General features: G+C 44.7%; 1 protein-coding gene across 5 annotated transcripts in view; it reads left to right on the top strand.

The window, feature by feature from the left end:
* The window catches only part of RFX8 (RFX family member 8, lacking RFX DNA binding domain), a 78,611-nt gene that overhangs the window by 42,225 nt on the left and 20,279 nt on the right, over window positions 1-16,107 (top strand). For 2 of the 5 annotated variants that reach the window (XM_030921587.1, XM_030921586.1), the window contains 4 exons: window positions 10,570-10,680; window positions 11,268-11,345; window positions 14,360-14,473; window positions 15,650-15,800. In XM_030921587.1, coding sequence (XP_030777447.1) covers window positions 15,711-15,800 — 90 coding nt within the window. In that variant the 5' untranslated portion in view covers window positions 10,570-10,680; window positions 11,268-11,345; window positions 14,360-14,473; window positions 15,650-15,710. Of the gene's footprint in view, window positions 1-3,388; window positions 3,453-10,569; window positions 10,681-11,267; window positions 11,346-14,359; window positions 14,474-15,649; window positions 15,801-16,107 lie in introns of all 5 variants that reach the window. The other 3 variants (XM_030921585.1, XM_030921583.1, XM_010386237.2) reach the window with 3 other exon arrangements.

The following is a 16,107-nucleotide window of genomic DNA, read 5'->3' as shown; positions in this document are numbered from 1 at the left end:
ACGGAGAACTGCACCCTGGTGGAGCGCTGGTCTACCACAGCCTCCCTTTCTAGCCTAGCACAGCCATGCCTGCCAGATGAAAGCCCAGCAATGCCTGCAGTGTTCCCGCCTCTGAATCTGCCAGATCCTCAGGGTGCTGGTGACTTGAACTTGGACCCTCATGAATCCCCACCTTGCTGGTCTCAGCAACTCTCTGCTCACCTGCCTTATAGCCCAACTATGTTATTGCCTCCGAATCCCCCTGTCACTTGAATATTTTTGTGGTTCTTTGTTTGCAGAAGCCTCAGAAACTAGGTGATTTTAGAAAATAAATATCTCATTAAACCTACATGTTGACCCGTCTTGTGAGCCAGTCTCTTAAATTAGGGCATTCCAGAGGTGGAAAGAGATAGCCTTGCCATTCGTTTGAACAGACAAATGTCTTGGTCCGGTCAGGTAGAGATGAGGACTTTTTCATAGATGACCCCATCTCTCCACAAGGTTGAAATATTTTCTCTTTCTCACCGTTAGGCTAATGCATAAAGTCTCCCAATTAAATGCTAAAAAGTAACATACCTCTCCCAGTGAGGATTCCTGCTATACACGGGCCCCTGCATGGCAGGCAGGTCCCTTCAGGCTTCCCTATAAAGATGAGGAGGGTGATGCCTCCCTTTCGATTGCTGTTGAGTTAAGCCCATATTCTGCATTGAATGGAGGCAGAAACTTGGGAGTATCATTTAGGAACTCAAAATAATTGAGAACATTCTCAGTCATAATGAGCATCACTCATTAGTCCAAAGCTCCCAGAGTCGGAGTGGAGGGAGAGGGTTGAGTGATGAAAAGTTGAGAGTTTTCCTCGTCATTCCTTTAAGTTTGAAACCAGACATTCTAGCTTTGAAATACCTGTTTCTGAGTATCTATAGGAATGCCCTATGAGGATCAGTGTCACTGTTCAAAATTGTTTAATATGGTGATGTGATGAACACCAACCAGCTCAGGCTAAATGATCACATATGCAGGTCTCCTGAGCTCATCAAGCTGCCAGTTGACAGAGATGTGCATTGTTGGACTAGCAAGAGAACTGGATGGTCCCCTGATGTATGTTTTCCTAGCACCCAACACTTCAGCTGTCATAACCCTCACTCAACATCTTTGTGATTATTTGTGTAACATTTTTCCTCCCCCATAGGCTATAATCTGTGTGAAAACAGACCTTGTCTCCCTGGAGCACAGCTATATCCACCAAGGCCTGGCACAATGCCTGGCATTCCGTAGGCACTGATGAATGAATGAGAAATGGATTGATGATGGATGGATGGATGGATGGATGGATGGAGCTCAGTGTGTTCATTTTGTGGTCTTACATTCATTTTCCAAAGAAAACGTATTAGGAGTAGCATGCCGACACAATGTGGAATTGGGGAGAAAATGCCTTTCCTCCAATTTAGTTGAAGAAAGTCTCACAAGTAACTTTTAGACATTTCTAAAGAGTGATGACCATATTTTCCTGATTAAGTTTCTTTTCTATGAGCGCTTTATTTAGTGAAATTTCACTTCTGATACTTTCTTCTGTCTTCTTTCATTCTAGTCTGTATTCTAAGTTTGATTTATTATTTGTTGCTATAATGTCCCAGTATCTGTGGCAATGGGCTGTTGATACATTTTACCTGAAGAAACTGCATAATTGTCACACCTACCCAAGATATTGAGATATGATGCATTCTTTTGGGCTGTCATAACAAAATCCCACCGACTGGGTGGTTTAAGCAACAGAAATTTATTTTCTCGCAGTTCTGGAGGCTGGAAGTCCAAGATCAAGGTACCCCAAAGTTAGGTTTCTGGTGAGGGCTCTCTTCCTGGCTTGCAGTCAGCCGCCTTCTTGCTGTGTCTTCACATGTTGTTTTTTGTTGTTGTTGTTGTTTACATGGAGAGAGAGAGAAAGAGCAAGTTCTCTGGTGTCTTCTTATAAGGACACTAGGCCTGGATTGGATTAAGGCCCTATTATTAGGACCTCATTTAACCTTAATTATCTCCTTAATAATCTTATTTACAAATACAGTCCCATTGAGGGCTAAGGCTTCAACACAGGAATTTGGGGAGAAGGCAACTCAGTCCATAATACATGACAAATGGAATTCCTAAGACACTCCAAATTCTTTGCCTTTGGCTCCTCTAGCGTTGCCCATCACCCTATGTGCACATGCAGGGCTTATCCATGTACCCTTTCAGGCTGAACAGATGCTGTGTCCTGCAGCCACTGGAAAGTCCAAGGTAAAATTTCTATTTTGGTAACAACTGTTATTAAAAGATGAAGAGTGCCTTTCTAGTGGATTTGTGTCCAGACCCTGAATCTGTGTGCCCTGCTTTGAAATAGAACATTATGTGGAAACATTTATCAGATGGGTATCAAGCATTCTGCCCAGTTTTCTATGACTTGGTTTGGAGAATGGACTGACCTAAACCTTCAGAAGAGAGCCCTAGGGGCTTTCAAGAGGCTGGGGAGGACGTATAACCATCCTATGTGGAAAGAAGGCCATTTTCCTCTACCTCCCCTCTGACTTCCACCTCCTCCCAGGTTCTCCTCACCTGGACGACCGTTGCCTAGCTTCCAGAAGCACAGCAAGAGGCTGCTGGCTTCCTCTTCTCTCTTTTTATGTTCAGGTAGAGCTGAAATCATCAGGCAGGAGGATGTGTGTTGACTTGGAGTAGACAGTCCCACCAAAGTCACGTCTGACCTTGGCTCGGCCACAACTCTGGTACTGAGTGGCGGGGAAGTGGGAGGAGACATCACCACCTCTGGCATCTTGAGAATGGACATTCCGCGGTGCAAGTGAACTAGGCTCACAGTTTCTCAAATGCCGATGATTAAAGAAAAAATGTGCTGTACTGCATAGATAGGACTGAGTCTGTTCTCCATTATGTATAAACTTCTCCATTATCATATATGAATCCAAGAGGCATGGTGAAATGCAATTTACATCTGTATTATTAATTACCAGTGTCTTTGTTCTGTAAAGGTGTTCTTCTACATCCATCAACTCAGAGGATATTACGATTTCCGTATCGATCATTTACAATGCACCAAAATCAAAAAGTAATAAGATTTCATGTTCATGATGGTTTTTCTTTTCCCACAGGAGTGAATTCTACCCATGACGATATCATATTCTTGCTTCTGAAAGGAATAAACCTTTAAAAAGAAATGAGTGGTTGTCCCAGTTACAGAAATGGATTTTTTAAATCCCCAAGCTTGCGATCATTACCATTGGTGAATAGAAACATGGCAGAGGGGTTTTCAATAAAAGTTATACCCCTAAACAGATAGCCTTGCTGCAAAAGAAACTTCATGCTTCTGCTCAGAGACAAGTGTCTTGCTAAAATTACTTCTCTGTTTTCTGTTCCTTCACAGTGGAGATGCCATCGCCTTTGAAAAATCTACTAATTATAACAGCATTATCCAACAGGAAGCAACAGTGAGTGTTGAATCAAATAGATTTACTACAATAGACCCAGACCCAGCAATACCAGTGATTGCTTAATTTGATCCAGCTATTTTTCTGTGTGTAATGTTCTTACTCTGGGTAGCCCCTAACCGTTCACCCATCTGACCATGAATGTTCAGTGCCCACCACTTTCCATACACTGTGCCAAGACAGACATAGTCTCTGTCCTTAAGGAACCTACTGTTTGGCTGCACATTCCCTGCTTAACTGTGTTTCTTCAGCTAAAATTAAAAAGGATATATAGGCTGTTGGCAATAAATGTGTCTGAAGTGTCTCCCTATTACAGTTACAGCTCTTTGAATTAGGACACCAGAACTGTGAATAACTAATGTATGACATCATGAGTTGATTTTATTTTAGTGGGCCAAAACGATATGATAGTACTTGGATACTGTCTTACTGCGGGCTGCAAATTACCATTGACAGAATGGCTTCCACAACAAACATTTATTTCTCACAGTTCCAGAAGTTGGAAGTCCCAGGTGCCAGCGTGGCCAGGTTACGGGAGGGCCCTCTTTCAGGTTGCAGACGACTTCTCATTGTGTCTCACGTGGCGGAAAGAGAGGGAACAAGCACTAATCTCATTCATGAGAGCTCCACTTTTGTGACCTAATTACGCCCAAAGGCCTCACCTCCAAATACCATCACTGGGATTAGGGTTTTTTTGTTGTCGTTGTTGTTGTTTTGAGATGAAATCTCATTCTGTTGCGTCGGCTGGTTCAAGCGATTATCCTGCCTCAGCCTCCCAAGTAGTTGGGATTACAGGTACCTGCCACCACACTGGCTAATTTTTGTATTTTTCATAGAGACAGGGTTTCACAAGTTGGCCAGGCTGGTCTCGAACTCCTGGTCTCAAGCGATCTGCCCCCCTCGACCTCCCAAAGTGCTGGGATTACAGGAGTGAGCCACCATGCCCAGCCGGGATTAGGGTTTTAACGTATGACCTGGGCGGGATACCAACATTCTGTCCATAACAGATACTGTCTTGTTGACAAGTGTCATTGAACAGATAACCTTTTATAAATGTGTTTTGTGACCAGCTTTCATGAGGGGTGAATAGGTTGTGTAAGAACAGCTAAAAACAAACAAAGCCCCTCTACTTAAGTAGAACACAGTTTTGTAGTTGGGAAACTAAGCTAGACGTGGAACAATGGGTACCATGTCGAGTGGGCAGTTCAGGCCATGGGTCGTTTGGGAACTCCAAATTGGGGGTGGGGGAGAGGGGCTATGGGAGGCAAGAGTGATTAGGGAGCACTGCACTAAAGAGTGCAGTTCCTACTGCTCCTGTGACAAATTAGCACAAACTCAGTGACTTAACACAAATGTATTACCATACAGCCCTGGAAGTCATCATGCCAACACCATTCTTACCAGACTAAGATCAATGTGTTGGCAGAGCTGTGTTCCTTCTGGGCATTCTAGAGAAGAATCCATTCCTTCCCTTTTCCAGCTTCTAGAGGTCTCTCCCGTTCCTTGGAGTTCGAGACCAGCCCGGCCAACATGGCAAGCCCCGTCTTCAAAGCCAGCAAAGGCAGGCTGAATCCTCACGCTGCAGTCTCTCTGGCTCCCTGCAGCTGGGAAAGGTGGCTCTCTCTAAAGTACCTTTATGATGACATGAGGCCACTTGGATAAGGCAGGAAAACCTCCCGTCTCGAGGTCCTTAACCTTAATCACATCTGTAAGGTCCCTTTTGCCATGCAAGGGAACATAGTCATAGGTTCCAGGGATTAGGACATGGACATTTTTGGGGTGGAGAGGCCTGATTCTGCCTGTCACACTGCCCTTGAGCTGGTCCTGGAAGGGGTCGCTGGCTCCTCTCTTAGGAGGGTGTTCATTTTGAGGGTGTAGCCTGCATTGGAGCCAGGAGGTGATGACAAACGTGTGTGGAACCCAGCGTGCATATGCTGGGGAGCAGTGCACTGGGCGAGGTAGGTGGAGAGGACCAGAGGGCACAGAGCTTGTCGATGCTAGGCAGAGAACTTGGATTTGACCCGGGAGACCGTGGGGCACCATCGAGGCATCTTCAGAAGGAGAGTAACAGGATACATTTGCTTTGGGGGCAGTAATTCTGGGAACAATGTCTTCAAGGATGCAGGAAGGATCAAAGGCATTCAGGAGAATTGATGGAATAACCCTGGGGAGGTAGATGGTGCCTGGTGGAGCAGGTGATGGTGGGAAGGCATCACACATCAGACTCTCAGGGGCTGACACTTAGTGTATGCTCACTAAAGAATGAGTACATGAATGGTAGTATGTATCTCTAATGACATTTCTTGGGTCTATTGAAAATCTCAAACTGCATTTAATGTACCTAAATAATCTACGTAGAATTTCTCATTTTTTTCTTTTTTGGAGATGGAGTCTTGCTCTGTCGCCCAGGCTGGAGTACAGTGGCCGGATCTCAGCTCACTGCAAGCTCCGCCTCCCAGGTTTACGCCATTCTTCTGCCTCAGCCTCCCGTGTAGCTGGGACTACAGGCGTCCGCCACCTCGCCCGGCTAGTTTTTTGTATTTTTTAGTAGAGACGGGGTTTCACCATGTTAGCCAGGATGGTCTCGATCTCCTGACCTCGTGATCCGCCCATCTCAGCCTCCCAAAGTGCTGGGATTACAGGATTGAGCCACTGTGCCTGGTCTCATTTTTTTCTTTGTCATTTTTCAGATACAGCTTTTTTTGGATACATATTTGTCATTATGCAGTATTTATTTATTTATTTTACTTTTTAGAGACAAGGTCTTGCTCTTTTGCCCAGGTTGGAGTGCAGTGGCACGATCCCAGCTCACTGGAGCCTCCAACTTCGAGGCTCAAGCCATCCTCTCACCTCAGCCTCCTGAGTAGCTAGGACTACAGGTGTATGTCAGTCACCATGCCCAGAAATGGGTTTTTGGTTCTTGTTTTTGTTTTTTTGTTTTGTTTTAATTTTTTTGTAGGCTCTTACTATGTTGCCCATGCAGGTCATGAACTCCTGGCCCCAGGCAATCCTCCTGCCTCAGCCTCCAAAAGTTCTGGGATTGCAAGCATGAGCCACCACACTCAGCATGGTATTTATTTAAAAGTTGGTGGATTTTAAAAGACTGATATACAATAGATGTATATATTTTCTGGATACACGTGATATTTGGATACATTTGTATACTGTGTAAAGATCAAATCAGTATAATTGGGATACCTATTGCCTTAAACAGGTATCTTTTCTTTATCTGGGGCAGCCAAATGATTCTCGTCTGGGTATCTGAAAATATCAAATAGATTTTTGTGAATTATAGTAACCCTACTGATTGATCAAAGCCTGGGTCTTATCTCTTCTGACTGACTGTCTGTACCCATGGATCAACTTCTCTGCATCCCCTTCTTTGCTTTGTTAAGCTGTTTCCACACTGGAATTCCTCAGCATGCTTCCTGAATGCCTTCTGCTGCAGAGAATCTTCTGCAGGGATCCACACGTTAGTGGCTCTGTACTCTACTTTTACTTTAGATTTCTGGTTGTTTATGTTGTAAAGAAATATTTCAATTTATGATTTTAAAAATATTGTTTGTGAAAGACCAATTCTTTTCACAGTTTCTAATGAAAGGATTATGCCTGTAAGTAATGTCTATGGAGGAAGAGACCTCAGGGAATTGACTTCAGGAAATCGTGAATTTGCTCTTTATTATGTTGTATAATAAAATATTTTTATATTCTCCCTGTAATCGTTTCTTGAATATCTTAATGGTACATTGTCAGATGTTTTCTTCTGAACAGGTGAAACGGTGTTATATGTGCCATGGTGAAATGTAGAGATTTCTGTAGCATTCGGCAAAGAACTGGCTGCCTAAGGCTGCGGTTCTCAGCATGGGCATGCAGAAGGCTCAGTAGGGAGGCTGGTTATACATTTGGAGTTCTCGTCTCATCAGACTCACCAGAGGCCTGGGAACATGGATCTCAAGTGCCCCAAGGGATTCTGATGTGTTTGAGAATGCTGCTTTGGGAATATCAGCAGTAACACTCAGAGAACACTGACATAACCAGGAGGTCAGAGTGTGAGTGCACTGGAAAATACGGATATAGTTGGGGTCTTGCAGTATGAGAGGTTAGCCCAGAGTTGATATTGAGGATTCCTCAGTTCTCTAACAGAAACACCTATGATCAGGCCAATGAGCTTCACGGAATAGCTCCATCCTTCCATATGATCAACTTGAGCATCACCCATACCCATATACGAGAAGACCTATCTTCTTTTTTTCTCCTGTTTCAATTTTTTTTTTTATTATACTTTAAGTTCTAGGGCACATGTGCACAACGTGCAGGTTTGTTACATGTGTATATGTGTGCCATGTTGGTTTGCTGCACCCATCAACTCGTCATTTACATTAGGTATTTCTCCTAATGCTATCACTCCCCCAGCCCCCCACCCTGACAGGCCCCGGTGTGTGATGTTCCCTGCCCCATGTCCAGGTGTTCTTATTGTTCAGTTCCCACCAATGAGTGAGAACATGCAGTGTTTGGTTTTCTGTCCTTGCGATAGTTTGCTCAGAATGATGGCTTCCAGCTTCATCCATATCGCTACAAAGGACACGAACTCATCCTTTTTCATGGCTGCATAGTGTTCCATAGTGTATATGTGCCACATTTTCTTAATCCAGTCTACCATTGATGGTCATATAGGTTGGTTCCAAGTCTTTGCTATTGTGAATAGTGCCTCAATAAACATACGTGTGCATGTGTCTTTATAGCAGCATGATTTATAATCCTTTGGGTTTATACCCAGTAATGGGATGGCTGGGTCAGATGGTATTTCTAGTTCTGGATCCTTGAGGAATCTCCACACTGTCTTCCACAATGGTTGAACTAGTTTACACTCCCAACAACAGTGTAAAAGTGTTCCTATTTCTCCACATCCTCTCCAGCACCTGTTGTTTCCTGACTTTTTAATGATCACCATTCTAACTGGTGTGAGATGGTATCTCATTGTGGTTTTGATTTGCATTTCTCTGACGGCTAGTGATGATGAGCATTTTTTTCATGTGTCTGTTGGCTGCATAAATGTCAAGAAGACCCATCTTCTGATGACTCCGAATAAAGCCAACATTCTAAAATGTGGTATGAATGAGGCTTAGACAGCACCCAATGGAGAGACCCCTTTGAGCTGTCCCCTCTGTGTTCCTGCTTTATGTATTTATTTAGACATCTATACCCCTACGTCATTCCAACAGTATTAATGGGAGAAGTTTTAATGTGGCATCTCCATAATATTGTGTGCATAGTATTCATTTTCTCCAGGGAGAGAGTCAGTTGCTTTCATCAGATTCTCAAAGAAGTTCAGAATCACAACAGTTATGAAGGACAGACTTCAGGGCACTGAGAGGACAGCTGAGCATGCTGTCTAAACTTGCGTGATCCTCAGTGAAGTACTGGTATATACTGAGACTTTGGAGAGGAGGAAGACACAGTGGTGCCTGTTTTCCGGTGTGTGCAGCACTGCGTGTGATGGTGGCTGAGCTCACTCCTCCTCTAAAGGGTGGGCACAGGTGATCAGAGAAGCTGCTCTGCCCTCAGATGTCTGATAGACAGAAACGTACCAAAACCCACAAAAGCAATTCTATAAGTGAGTAGCTTAGTGAGGCTTAGGGTTCATAAGGACTGGGCAGGCTAAGGATGGAATGCTGACCTTGGAACTGTAGGGTCAGAGAGCAGGTCATGAGGTTGGAGAGAAAATGAAAAGTCACAGTCTGGCGTAGCAGGGTTGGCAGCTCAGTTTTTGACTTGGAGGAATTCTTTCATCCTACTTTATTGTAAGGGAAATTATTCAAAAGCAGTCTGTGAAGGCCGGGCGCGGTGGCTCAAGCCTGTAATCCCAGCACTTTGGGAGGCCGAGACGGGCGGATCACAAGGTCAGGAGATCGAGACCATCCTGGCTAATACGGTGAAACCCCGTCTCTACTAAAAAATACAAAAAACTAGCCGGGCGACGAGGCGGGCGCCTGTAGTCCCAGCTACTCGGGAGGCTGAGACAGGAGAATGGCGTGAACCCGGGAGGCGGAGCTTGCAGTGAGCTGAGAGCCGGCCACTGCACTCCAGCCTGGGCGGCAGAGCAAGACTCTGTCTCAAAAAAAAAAAAAAAAAAAAAACAGTCTGTGAAAACACTGATGAAATCATTTCAAATAAAATGGATACCCTTTATTCAGACCAGGAGGAGCCCTCATGCCTCCCCGTTCCCAGAGGGGACAGCAACATGAGTGACACAGGGAGGCAGGGAGGAATGTCACACTTGCTTTCTGCCATGCCACCTTTCTTCCTCCTTCCCATCCTATAATTGGCTCCTTTTTTTTTTTTTTTCCTGAGATGAAGTTTTGCTCTTTGTCGCCCAGGCTGGAGTGCAGTGGCACGATCTTGGCTCAAGCAATTCTCCCGCTTCAGCCTCCCGAATAGCTGGGATTACAGGCACCTGCCACCACGCCCAGCTAATTTTTGTATTTTTAGTAGAGACAGGGTTTAGTTGAGACAGTAGTTTCAAGGCTGGTCTTGAACCACTGACTTCAAGTGATCCACCCGCCTCTGCCTCCCAAAGTGCTGGGATTATAGGGCATGAGCCACCATGCCAGGACCTGTAATTGGTTCTTCTAAAGGAAAGTCCATGCTCCTCATTTTCCTTGTTGGCAACGGCCCTGAGATTTCTCATACAATCAACTGTTGTTATGATATAGGCAGGATGACCCAAACAGGGTATGTTTTTATTTCAAACAGAAACAATTACATGGACAAGGGTTGTAGAAGTGTATTTGTGATATTAAATAATTCATAGATAATAGTCTTATTGTACATTGCTACAGAGGATTTATAAATAGATGATCCCAAGAGAGATACATTTGGTAATATATTAAATCCTGTCCCTTCCCTGATGGCCATCATTCATAGAATTACAGACAAAAATTAGCAGCATTTGGAATAAAATAGGAGAGGAAAGCTGCAGGAATCAGTAATGTGTGCAGAGGTGTGGCTAAAAGGTTACATACCATATTAACTTAGAGTAGTGTGATCATAAGATGATTTATATGCCAAGAAAGTATTTTATTTTAAAGACATAATCCATTGCACAAATGATTTTTAGTGTGAAGATCATTCACCGATGAAGAGAGACCCAGTTGGATCCCCTTTGTCTGAATTCAGGAGATGTCCATTTTTGGAGCAAGAGCTGGCAAAGAAATACTCTTGTAATGTGGTAGGTTTGCACTCATGGGGCAATTAACCTTTCATGCTGTGTGATGCTTAGGGCAGTAAATAGCTTCCTTTTGTGCCTGTGGTCATAGTTGTGTCACATGGAATAATGTTTGCCTTTGCCGCACACATGAGGACCAGCAACCTTCCCTGGCTTGATGGTGCTCATAAAGTTTAGGGTTCCTATCACATCCTACGGCAAGGCTCCCCCGGGACTGCTGCTTCCCCAAGACAAAGAAAGGAACAGATACATGGATTTTCTAGAAATTAGGGCTGGGGAATTATGGAGGGGGAAAATTGAAGTTTAGAAAAAAACATGTCAACATTTGTTGGCCTTTGTAGTGGTAGAATAAATCTGCAAGTATGAGTTATGACATTGAAATGAAAGCTACATGAACTACCAGCCTATAAGGTCTGCGTTCATTTATAGAAACAAACAAAAAATATGCTGTGGCCCAAGTGAAGAGCCCAGCTATTGTCATTTGAGAACTGCGACAAGAGCGGCCTCTGAGAGCTTCAGAAAAGTCTGTGAGGATCAGTTCATTTCTGAAATGGCTCACAAGCTGAAATAATTTTCCATATTCTTCCTAGATGGCCTTCCTTGCTGATGAATACTGCAACTATTGTCGAGACATTTTACGAAACGTGAGGAACCAAGAACTTGAGAGGGTAGGGTTTTATCTATAAAATACAAGCATTTATGACTCATTATTCATCATTTTTATTTGAAGAGACCCCATCAACAGATGTCCAGTGATAGCCCACTGCACTGAAGTGCTTACATGCTATGCACCTTTGTCGTAGTTGTTGAGTTCTTGACGGTGACATTGATATTCAGTGTAATCAGTTGGAAATTCTCCAAGGTGCTAATACAGATAACTTTAGGTTCTAATACAAATTCAGCTATTTTTTAGATCCTAATTCCGCTCATTTTGAATAAAGTATTGGTAATAAAATTCACCCTGGAATTTTCAATGGTGCTGAAGAGCCATTTTATTGATATGCGCTAACTGAAGATGGAGTAGGACTTTGCAGCTGAGTGATCTGGCATGGGTATTGTCACGATTGGATTTTATCCTAGAATTGGCTGTGGAAAACATGAATAGATCTTTTAGCTATTCTGAGTTTCATCTTCTGCAGTGTGAGATGAAAATCCAAGGAAACAAGTGCACATTCAAATGAGAATTTTTTCCTGATGCTTTAGTATATTCTAAGCACTTCAACTTTGGGTGATAACGTTCATTCAGCACGATTGCATTTACTACCTACTCGGCGTAAAGCATTCTAGAGAGGGAAAGACCAAGATGCCCTCAGGATGGCCCCTGTCCTGTTGATGCAATGTTACAAATATCCATCCACACTGGATATCTGACATATTCCTTTCCTCCTTCACTTACTCAACAAATACGTATTTAATTCCCACCCCGTGACCAACACCATTACCAGGACTAGGAAAGTATTCTCCATAAGGCTTGAGAAGTTAGTAGTCTGGTAATGAAAGGAGCAATGTTACCCAATAAATATGATGCAATGTGGAAAGTTCTAGAATAGCTGCATGATTAGACTATTCTGGGTGCCCAGAGAAGGCCAGGGAGTGCTTCCACAGTAGGCCACGTTGCTGCTGACTCTAGTAGGAAAGGCAGAGGTGCAATAGACAGAAAATGGGGTAGGAGAGGGATTCCAGGTAGAACCCACAGTGCAGGTAAAGACAGCATGATGTTCACAGGCATGATGTGACAAAAAGGTCACTATGACTATATTTTATTATTTCTTTTCTTTTCTTTTTTTTTGAGACGCAATCTTGCTCTGTTGCCCAGGCTGGAGTTCAGTGGTGCCATCTTGGCTCACTGTACCTCTACCTTCTGAGTTCAAGCGATTCTCCCGCCTCAGCCTCCTGAGTAGCTGGGACCTACAGGTGCCCACCATCACGCGATGTGGCTAATTTTTTGTATTTTTAGTAGAGACAGGGTTTTACTATGCTGACCAGGCTGGTCTCAAACTCCTGACCTCAGGTGATCTGCCCACCTCGGCCTCCCAAAGTGCTGGGATTACAGCCGTGAGCCACCGCGCCCAGCCTAGATTTTACTATTTCTTTTTTTTTTTTTTTTTTTGAGACGGAGTCTCGCTCTGGCGCCCAGGCTGGAGTGCAGTGGCCGGATCTCAGCTCACTGCAAGCTCCGCCTCCCGGGTTCCCGCCATTCTCCTGCCTCAGCCTCCCGAGTAGCTGGGACTACAGGCGCCCGCCAGGTCGCCCGGCTAGTTTTTTGTATTTTTAGTAGAGACGGGGTTTCACCATGTTAGCCAGGATGGTCTCGATCTCCTGACCTCGTGATCCGCCCGTCTCGGCCTCCCAAAGTGCTGGGATTACAGGCTTGAGCCACCGCGCCTGGCCGATTTTACTATTTCTAAAGAAGAGAAGCCAGAGGGGAGGTGGGAAAGTAGGCTGATGCCAGAAAGGTCCTCGGATGCCCCAGGAAGAACTCGGACTTATTGAGAAGACAGTGGGGAAGCAGTGACAATAGGGCTTGGCCGTCGTGCAACAGAGAGGCAGTGAGGAGGTTTTGTCACGGTTGAGGTGAGAAGCGACAAGGGTCGGTTCTGAGGCAGTGACAGTAATATCAGAGAGAAACTGGCAGGTTAGAGAAATATTTCATAGGACAGCACAACAGGTTTGGTGATTTGGACGCGGGTGGTGAGGGGTGAGCAGAGGCAGGTCTGTGGTGGTGGCTCCACCCAGACCCCCCTTCCCCAAAGCTCCATGCTCCAAGGTTCCCAGCCTGAGAGAACAGGGATTGCTACACCCTGTGTTGTATTTTTTGGAGTCTCTTTGGAGAAGTCTTCTCTAGAATTCATGCCTGATAACAGTATTTTAAATCAGAGCCTGTGGCCAAGTAATTCAGGAGTTGACCCTAACTTCCTTGATGACCTACGCATGGGGCCAGTGCTTTGTCTAGTGTCACTGGCAAATCCTAGCACCAGGACCAGGGGAGATACAACAAGGTTGTGATGGCTTGCAGTATCTGAGCCTGTGGAAATCCCAGATAGGCAAGAGTCTCTATTGGCTGCAAAGCCGATCAGTCACCTGGTTCAAGAACGGAAACTGAAAAGTCAACATGGGAAAAAACATTTTTTCCAGAGGAGCCGCCATTTTGATGCCCCGTGAAGTTGTCCACGTAAGTCTTTAGAGAAGGCTCCTGTGTAGAACCACACCAGTCCCCTTTTCCTTCCACAGTCGTTAGGCGACTTCTAACTTGATGGCAAGGAGGAGGTCTCGTAGATTAAGTACTATCACACCTCTCTCTGAGCGGAAAAATGATTGAGGCAGTCAGTCAGTCAGTCAATGAACGTTTGTTCTCTCTCGGCTGTGCCCTGTGGCCCAGTCCTCATCCTAGTATAATCAGCTGGGGCCCCCTTGTGGTCAGAAACAGCTTCCTTTCTAGAAACTGCCTCAAGAAAATATTAATAATGTTCTACATTATCTCATCCAACTGGCAGGTGCTTTCAGATGGGTTGTTGGAAAGAATTCTATCAAAATACAGCTTGGAAAAGCTGAGAGGCAAATCTTTACACGTACTGGAACAAAATTCATCCCATTGTCATCCGGGGCTACGGAAGTATCTATGGGAGGGTTAGTCTTGTGAGGTGGAAAGAGTTTTGGCGATATGCTCTGTTACTTACCCCAGGTGGAGGACTTGCTTACTTCCTTCTGGAAGTCTCTGCAGCCAGACACAGTCATGCTGATGTCGTTGCCTGATGTGTGCCAGCTCTTTAAACGTTACGACGTCCAGCTGTACAAGGTAGGAGGACACGTGAGTCTCTAGGGTATATCCACTGCAGAAATTGCCGGCAAATGCTGGGTTTGGACCCACAGCTCCACCTCTCTGCAGTCCCCATGGTCCTCTCAGGAGTGAATAGTGGGGTGTGTGGACCAGGAGCCCTTTGAGCTCTGCCTGACACTCAGTTTTCGTTTGTGAATTACCTCATGGAAACCAAAAGCCAATGCACATAGTGACCTCTAGTTCCATACCGGTGAAGCCCGAATTGAGTCGAAGTTCTTTCTCTGGGAATTTCTGGAAAATAAGACATTCTAAAATGAATAATTGGAATAATTTTGTAATATGCATAACTGCCAGGGTTTTTGTTTTGTTTTGTTTTGCTTTGCTTTGCTTTAGTTGAAGCTCTGTCTCTAAAGTGATTGTATTTGGAGGGTTGTATTTGCAGGGTCAGGTCTATATCTTTTCTGGGTTAAAAATGTGTTCTCCTTCAGCGAAGTCACAAGCCTTACCTTTTATTTGAGTATTTTTAAGGAAATCATCTAGTACTTCCAAGTTTTCAACACAAAGGTTGAAAACTGGAAGCTGGGTTCAGCCCTTAAATATGTTTGGTTTGACCCATCTAGTACTGGCCGGCATTGTGTGATTTTTAAAAAATATTTGTATCACTTAACAATCTTTGAAAAATACTTGAGGCCGGGAGCAGTGGCTCATGCCTGTAATTCCAGCACTTTGGGAGGCTGAGGCAGGTGGATCACGAGGTCAGGAGTTCGAGACCAGCCTGGCCAAGATGGTGAAACCCTGTCTCTACTAAAAATACAAAAAAATTAGCCAGGTGTGGTGGTGTGCACCTGTAATTACAGCTACTTGGGAGGCTGAGGGAGGGGAATCGCTTGAACCCGGGAGGTGGAGGTTGCAGTGAGCCGAGATCGCACCACTGCACTCCAGCCTTGGTGACAGAACGAGACTCCATCTCAAATAAATAAATAAAAATATAGGAAAAGAATTCCAACTGTGGCTGCACCAGTCTGACATCCTGCACGGGAAGCAGTGGCCAGGCTGCGTGATGCTGCCCCCTCAGACTGGGTGGGGACCCACTCTCAGACTTCTTGAGACCCGCCCTGTCCCTGTGGCATATTTGAGCTTCAGTCACACCTGCACCATCAGCAGAATCATAGTATCTTGATACTTTTGTTGTAGGGAATTGAGGATGTTCTCCTTCATGACTTCTTGGAAGATGTTTCTATTCAGTACTTGAAATATGTGCGGTTATTTAGTAAGAAATTGCAGCTGTGGCTTCTTAATGCTCTGGAAGGTTTTCCAGCCCTCTTGCAGATCTCCAAACTCAAAGGTAGGTTTCAATGAAAAAAATAAATTCTGGGCTGGTGCAGTGACTCATGCCTGTAATCCCAGCACTTTGGAAGGCTGAGGCAGGAGGATCGCTTGAGCCCAGGAGTTTGAGACCAGCCTGGGCAACATAGTGAGATCCTGTCTCTACAAAAAGAAGTTTTAAAAATTAGCTGGGTGTGGTGGCACACACCTGTGGTCCTAGCTACTCAGAAGGCTGAGGCAGGAGGATCACTTGAGCCCAGGAGGTTGAGGCTGCAGTGAGCCGTGATCATGTCACTGCACTCCAGCCTGGGTGACAGATCAAGACC

This window comes from Rhinopithecus roxellana, chromosome 17, assembly GCF_007565055.1.
Source record: "Rhinopithecus roxellana isolate Shanxi Qingling chromosome 17, ASM756505v1, whole genome shotgun sequence".
NCBI lineage: Eukaryota > Metazoa > Chordata > Mammalia > Primates > Cercopithecidae > Rhinopithecus > Rhinopithecus roxellana.
The sequence above is the reverse complement of the archived record's forward strand: the minus strand, read 5'-3'. Positions and strand labels throughout refer to the sequence as shown.